The following is an 8,219-nucleotide window of genomic DNA, read 5'->3' as shown; positions in this document are numbered from 1 at the left end:
ATATATCTGATTGTTCATTTGTTCTTATCAGCATTTAGTTTACCAACCACAGTTGGACTTTGTTGAATTCATGCATATATAAACGTCCCTGCGTAATCAATAAATATTTATTAATAAAAATTGATAGCTGCGATACACGTTTCGTGTTTGAATTAAGAAGCTACCAATGTAGGTACATATTTGAGGTACAAATGTGAAAGAAAAGTTTCCATTAGTTTAGCCTTTTTGGCACTAAACATGTCATCAGCACTAGAGAACAGGGATAACATATAAAATAACTAAATCCCATCTGAACCATGTTGTTTGGTAATATTCAGTAAACAATACTATTACTAGTCCTAAAGTATCACTAATTGGTTAGTAGAAATATATTAAAATTAAACTATTACGCGAGTGCGTTCTCATTGCATTTAGCTTAAATACATGTACACAAAAAGACTGAACAAGAAAAACCTTATTCGTTTATATGTACATAATACAAATCAAATAACAGTATTGAAATGAAACCACCTCCACAATGTATACTCGGATTCCATTTACTGCATTACATTTTTCACTTTTCAGTTTAGTATATCAACGGACTACTAAAGCTTTGGGTAAGCCGTAAGATCTTACGTTGTAAAATGATATTTTAGCTATAACATTCAGGAAAAAAATCTTTTACAGTACAGACAACTTATAGTGGTACAACTCTATATAATGCACTATAGTTGAAAATTTACCAATCAAGAAATAGAAACCTTTTTATGTGTCTTCATTTTGATTTACATAAATTTACTCTAAAGTAATGACCTAACTGATGTGAACATACACACCAATAACTGGAATAAAATGGAAACACAAATAAGTGTTGAGTCGAGATGCAAAGTATCTCGGTGCGTACTATTAGTGGTTTATGTGCAGACTATGCAGGTGATAAGTTATATGATATATTAGCAATCCTAGACACTTCCTTAATATGGAAACACTATTCGCCGAAATCTGATTAATGACCCGGCCAGATTGGCACATAATATGTCAAATAAAATGATAAACGGATAAGGTTTTCCCTGTTCAGAAACATAACCAATCACAATACAAGTTCTAAACGCTAAAAATTGATTATTGCAAATTGACCACTCATTAGGTTACACATCTATATATTAAAAGCATAATCAGATAGTTAATGTGCCACATAACCAAATGACACATCAAATGATACACTATCAGTATGAATCACATATAAAGAGTTATTAACCATATAAAAAAAAAATGTTGAGATAGCGAAAGTTGTGTCACGTAAACAATCATGAATCGGTCTGTCATTCATGAAAATGACAAAGTAATAGTCTTGAATATTAAAATAAAAAATAAAAATAAAAAATAAAAAAGAGAGCTAAAGTTTGGTATTGGTCATACTAATGTGCACTTACTTAGTGATATTATCTTCTTCTTCAAATAACAAGCATTACACTAACATAGCATGCTGTGAAAAGACCATTCTCCATATATTCAAAAGATAAAATTAGGACAAATATGTTCCACTTAATTCACCAAGTTCATAAATGGATCCACTTACTAATAATAATAAAGTTTCATAAAGTGTGATTGGTCAAACGGAGAGCGTTTGTCAGGAGACAGGTGTCGACTTTGGCACTTAAGTATGTCTGTTAGCTAATGAGATCGTCATGTATATATAAGTAACCTTTCGACGTATCAACTTATATAACACAATTCATTTTATTATAGTTAGAGAAACTAGTAACCATGAGCACCACAATAGACATAGACATTCGCAATGAAAGTGTAACTTCTAACGATTACAAGAAACAGAACAAACTCTGTTTTCTTCGTAGTTTTACTTTACGTATAGAAAAACAATGTGAACAGCATATGCAACAGATCATTCATAGTATCAAAGTTGGTGTTGGGTTGGTTTTGGTTTCGCTTCTTTATCTTCTTGATCCATTATTTGAACAAGTTGGCGAAAATGCCATGTGGGCAATCATGACAGTTGTCGTTGTTTTCGAGTTTTTCGCAGGTTCTTCATCGATTTTTCTAATTATGCTACTCCGTCTCATTATAACCCCTTTTTTTTTCTTTTTTTTTTTTTTTTTGAGTTCTTCAAAGTCCCTCAGTTCCATTATAATTGTCCACTTCTAACTTTCAAAGTCTTTTTTTTTCAACTTTGACTTTAAATATGTTTATTTGTGTTATATAATATTTGATGAAAATTATATATATGGATAGACTTTATATGTGTTTTCATTAATATAACTTTTATCAAGTATTATATAACACAAATAAAGGAATTCACAGTCAAAATTTAAAAAGAAAGACTTTCAAAAGTCAAACTTATAATGGGATGGAGTATTTATTTTCAAACTCACTTTTCATCTTTGGTGCTCAAATTTGAATTTTTATAACTATTTTTGATATTTTATATGTACGCTAGGTGCTACGCTAAGCAAAGGGTTACTTCGTGGACTAGGAACTATACTTGGAGGTGGATTAGGGTGTTTAACCGCCATTATGGCAGACGATTTAGGGAAAATCGGAAATGCAGTTTTCGTTGGTGTCTCAGTTTTTATTTTCGGTAAGATTAGTAAATTAAATATTACCATAATTTCACTAACATAATCTTTCCTATGAGTTATATTTCTTATGACTATTTTGTGATGTATAGGTGCTGCAGCAACGTACTGTCGATTAATACCTAGCGTAAAAAAAAGATACGACTATGGTGTTATGATATTCATCCTCACCTTTAATCTGGTAGCAGTATCTGGTTTACGCGCTGATAAAGTAATAGAATTAGCTCGCGAACGATTGTCAACAATTGGCATGGGATTTGCTGTTTGTATGTTCACAAATTTACTTATTTTTCCAATGTGGGCTAGTGATGAACTTCATCGTTCGACATATTCCAAATTTGACAAACTAGCTTCTTGTATCGAAGGTAGATATAGATATATACAATCGCTCGAAAAATATCAGTTTTTGTTTAGTATCATTATCTGAAAACGTTTAAATGTTGGATTGCAGATTGCATGAAAGTGTATTTTAATGTAGTTAGTGAAAAAGATATCATACCAAGCGTTAATGTTAGCGATTGCAAGTCCGTATTGCAATCCAAATCAAATGACGAATCACTGGTAACATCTCTTATCATGACACATGTCGTTAAGATGCATAAAAAGCTTGTAAAATTCAAGAACCGCCACTTTAAAGTGAAAGACAACTGATATGTACAAGTCTTTTATGCACCTTAACGACAACCCTAAGGGTTATCCTTAGAAAATTTTATACAAATATTAACTACTCAAATATTTTAAATTTTAGGCCAATTTCGCGAAGTGGGAACCTTGGCATGGAAGATTTGGACTTTATTATCCTTGGGAGAAATATATACAATTAGGTGAACTCATTAGGGAGCTTGCTTCTATCATTTTGTCAATGCAAGAGTGCCTTAAATCGCCATTAAAGGTAAGTTTAAATCTCACTAATGCGAAAACTAATATGTGTTCACTTTAATAACCAAATTATATTTCTAATTTTGATTTTTCTTTCTTTTTTTGTGTGTACTAGACTCCAACGCCGTTACAAAATGCAATCAAGGAGCCATGCAAAAATGTCGGTTTGTCGCTTGGACTAATCATTCGAGAGATAGGGGAAAGCATCATGAATATGAAAAGATGCCAATCGATAATCATAACGCCAAAATTGGAGTCTATTAAACTAGAACTCATCCTGCTTTCAACATCACCAAATCTAAAAGGGATTGCAAGTATTGAAAATATTGCATTTGCGAATTTATTATTTTTATTGATGGAGATAGTTGATAAAGTCGAAGAATTAGCGAAAGAAGTAGATAAACTTGGAGAAGTTGCAGGTTTTCAATCCAAATAACTTAACTTGCTGAACCCTTTGAATTAGTAATGTCAGTATTTTTGGTTACCACTGTACCAAAAAAACGCCCATCGCTTATACAGTATGACTTTCCCCTATCAAAGAAGGTGGTAAGCCAGAACAACTACAAAAAACGCGATAAACGTATAACTTTTACGTATAGGAAGAATGATGCAAAAAGGACTATTTACATGCACAAAGTAGAGCCATCTATTTATATTTGGGCATGTTAGTACTGAATCATAAGAAAATTATTAAGGATCCCAAATTCATCTCATTAGTAATTTGGGGTCCTTTTTTTCTAAATTTATGTTACATCTTTTATTCTGCCTTCTTTGATGTTTAGTTTTACGTACAAAATAGTCCAGTGGTTGGGGCCCTGAGTTCTTTGCAAGTGGTATCAGGTTCAAATCCTGTCTAGGACAAATATTTTTGATGGTTTCCAGTGGTTTCCAGCCGTCATCTAGATGGCTCTGTTCCAGCCGTCATTTAGATGTTCAAAGCTGCCGACGTTGACAACGCGTATGGAAGTGGCAAACTTGAACACGATGATGGCCGCCAACTTCCGCCAACCTTCCTCGTTCACACCATTCACCGCCATAGAATTTTTGCTATAAATAGAGATGCAAACTTTCATTGTAAATCATCCAAAAATCACTCAGAGAAGTATAATCACAACCTAGATAGTGTGTGTGAGTTTGAGAGTTTTTTTTTTTTTTTTGTAAGAGTTTTGTAATACTCTGTAAATCTATTTTTGTGAGTAATAGAGTTGTTTTTCTTTCAAATTTGTATCTCCCAACGTCCAGGCGATCCTCTCTTCCTAACAAGTGGTATCAGAGCTTGGTTAGGGACGTTGGTCGAGTTTTTGGGTCTTCTGAAGTTTCCTCAAAATCCAATTTTGAGTGTACCATTGATTCGTCTCGTCGAACGGAGTCTAACGCAAAAAACGGTGACTTAAACGGAGTTACAACGAGCCCAAAAAACGCGGTCAAAGTTTAGTCAACTCGCCGGAATCTCGCCGGAGAAGACGACCGGTGCCGGAATTTTCGCCGGAGAAGAAAGTACTGTAGCAATTCACTGTAGCAGCTGGTGGCACTGTAGCAAGTTCCTGTAGCAGTACTGTAGCAATTCTGAAATTTTACAATTTGGTCCCTGAAATTTTTAGAATTTCATTTTTGGTCCCTGATGTTTATAACAAATTATAATTTTGCCCCGTAAGTGAAATTTGAGCCGCGAAGTGTCTATTCCACCATTTTCAACCGTTCCGGACATAACGGTGATATCTGTTTTCTACAATTCAACCCCGTTTGTGTTGAAAAATTATTTGTAAGGTGATAATGTCCATAAAGAGTCAACATCATCTTCGGGAACTATGATTATGCTCACAGTCACAAACTACACGCTGTGGAAACCTCGAATGGAAGATCTCCTCAGTTGTAAGGATTTGTTCGATCCTATTGAATTGAAGGGTATAAATCCTGATTCTGCCAAAGAGAAAGAGTGAAAGAAATCAAATCGAAAAACTATTTGTCAGATCCGTCAATGGATTGATCATAGTGTCTTCCACCATGTTGCACAAGAGACAGACGCATATGTCCTCTGGAAAAAGTTGGAGGACATGTACCATGCCAAGACTGCTCGGAATAAAGCCCTGTTGATGAGGCGTTTAGTCAACATGAAGCTTAAAAGTGGAACTTCAGTTGCCGAGCATACCAGTGAGTTCCAGAGCTTGGTCAACCAGTTATCGTCTGTAGAGATGCCTCTTGGCGATGAAGTTCAGGCGCTACTGCTACTTAGTTCTCTTCCCGATAGTTGGGAAACGCTGGTCGTAACACTCAGCAACTCAGCTCCGAATGGAAAACTTACCATGTCAATGGTCAAGGATGCCCTATTCAGTGAAGAGGAAAGGAGAAAAGACATGGGCACAGATCAGACCCATGCCTTTGTCACAGAGAATCGGGGGAGACAGCGAATGAGTAGCAAAAATAAATGGAGAGGCAGAAGCAAGAGCAGGGGCAGGTCAGCTGATGGTAGAAAACCAGCATATAAATGTCATCATTGTGGATTAGAAGGACATATGAAGAAGAACTGCTATAGATTGAAAGAGGAACAAAATCAAAGTAGTTCACAGTCGAAGAACAAGGGTGGAGAAACATTAGTTACTATCACTGGTGATGTAGCTTATTGTTCAACCCATGATGAGACATGCCTTCACGTCTCACGAGAAGACACGGAATGGGTGGTAGATACTGCAGTTTCCTACCACGTGACTCCATACAAGGAATACTTCACAACATACAAAGCTGGTGACTTTGGAGCTGTGAAGATGGGAAATTTCAGTTCCGCTAAGATTGTCGGAATTGGTGATGTCAAGATAAAGACATGTTCCGGGAGCACAATCACTTTGAAGGATGTCCGCCATGTGCCAGATCTTCGGCTGAATTTACTTTCTGGGGTAGCTCTCGACAAACAGGGCTATGATAGTCATTTCAGTAAAGGCACATGGAAATTGTCAAGAGGCGCTATGATAGTCGCTCGAGGACACATTTGTGGCACACTGTACAAGACTCATGTGAAGATCTGCACAGACAGCATTAATGTTGCAGAAAATGAGGCTTCACAAAATTTATGGCACCAGAGACTCGGTCACATGAGTGAGAAAGGGTTGTCTACCCTAATAAAGAAGAAGCTTATCGATGTAGACAAGGACGCTGCACTAGATCCTTGCAATCATTGTCTGTTTGGTAATCATCATAGAGTCTCGTTTAATTCCTCTTCAACGAGAAAATCAGAGTTACTCAGTCTGGTACACTCTGATGTTTGCGGTCCCTTAAAGGTTGAATCAATTGGCGGCAATCGATACTTTCTGACGTTTATCGATGATGCTTCTCGAAAGGTGTGGGTATATTTCTTGCGGACGAAGGACCAGGTGTTCGATTACTTCAAACAGTTCCATGTCATGGTAGAACGTGAGACAGGAAAGAAGTTAAAGTGTCTTCAATCCGACAACGGCGGTGAATACTCTTCCAGGCAGTTCGATGCCTATTGCAGATCATATGGCATCCGACATGAGAAGACAGTTCCACGTACCCCTCAACACAATGGTATAGCAGAAAGAATGAACCGAACAATCATGGAACGTGTTCGGAGCATGCTCAGTATGGCTAAGCTACCAAAGGCATTCTGGGGAGAAGCAGTCAGAGCCGCATGTTACTCGATCAACCGATCTCCATCAGTACCACTAAATTTTGAAGTTCCGGAGAAACTTTGGTTTGGAAAGAACCCATCATACTCTCACTTAAGAGTATTTGGATGTTTGGCGTACGCACATGTATCCAAGGAGCTCAGACAGAAGCTGGATGCAAGGACCACTCCATGCATATTCATAGGCTATGGAGATGAAGAATTTGGATACAGATTATGGGATCCAAAGGAGAAAAAGGTGATCAGAAGTAGGGACGTAGTGTTCCATGAAAGCCAGACAATAGAAGATATTGAAAATCCCACAATATCTCAGAAATCAAATGTTGCTGCTCAGGTGCCAGAGGCAACAACGGAATCATTCATGAGAAATGAATTTTCAGTGCAAGAAGAAATACCAGAAGTAGAAGATAATGAGGAAAATGATGGTGCTGAGCAGGGGGAGCCACAACCCCATCTGCCAGACGTTCCAGAACCATCACAAGGCCAAGATGATGGTGGATCTCCTCAGAATATTCCAGAAGTTCGTAGATCTGAACGAAGCCGGATTCCATCGAGTAGATATCCAGAATCCGAATACCTTTTACTTACTGAAGATGGAGAACCAGAGAGTTTTCATGAAGCAGTAACTCATAAGGATAAAGAAAAATAGTTGCTCGCAATGCAGGATGAGATGGATTCTCTGCAGAAAAATCAAACTTATGAGATTGTAGAACTTCCACGCGGGAAGAAGGCACTGAAAAACAAATGGGTGTTCAAGCTGAAAAAGGCGGTAAAATGGATTCTCATATATCTTAAAGGTACAACGAAGATATGTCTTTATTATGGGGGAGCTGATCCAATCTTGGAAGGCTATACAGATGTGGATATGTTGACCAAGGTGGTGACTCGAGAGAAATTAGAGTTATGCAGAGACATAACTGGAATGTTCTTTGATTCGGCTGGAGGGGGAGAATTGATGGTTTCCAGCCGTCATCTAGATGGCTCTGTTCCAGCCGTCATCTAGATGTTCAAAGCTGCCGACGTTGACAACGCGTATGGAAGTTGCAAACTTGAACACGATGACGGCTGCCAACTTCCGCCAACCTTCCTCGTTCACACCATTCACCGCCATAGAATTTTTGCTATAA

General features: G+C 37.2%; 1 protein-coding gene across 1 annotated transcript; it reads left to right on the top strand.

The window, feature by feature from the left end:
- The first annotated feature begins 1,746 nt into the window (after positions 1 to 1,746).
- On the top strand, positions 1,747 to 4,367 carry LOC139877736 (aluminum-activated malate transporter 13-like). The gene is made up of 6 exons (XM_071865158.1): positions 1,747 to 2,020; positions 2,435 to 2,575; positions 2,666 to 2,938; positions 3,025 to 3,134; positions 3,322 to 3,465; positions 3,568 to 4,367. Exons 1-6 carry the CDS (start codon positions 1,747 to 1,749, stop codon positions 3,886 to 3,888), a joined length of 1,263 nt encoding a protein of 420 aa, XP_071721259.1. The 3' UTR covers positions 3,889 to 4,367.
- The last annotated feature ends 3,852 nt before the right edge of the window (positions 4,368 to 8,219 follow it).

This window comes from Rutidosis leptorrhynchoides, chromosome 11 (genome assembly GCF_046630445.1).
Source record: "Rutidosis leptorrhynchoides isolate AG116_Rl617_1_P2 chromosome 11, CSIRO_AGI_Rlap_v1, whole genome shotgun sequence".
Lineage (NCBI taxonomy): Eukaryota > Viridiplantae > Streptophyta > Magnoliopsida > Asterales > Asteraceae > Rutidosis > Rutidosis leptorrhynchoides.
This window is presented reverse-complemented; position numbering and strand designations above follow the sequence as displayed.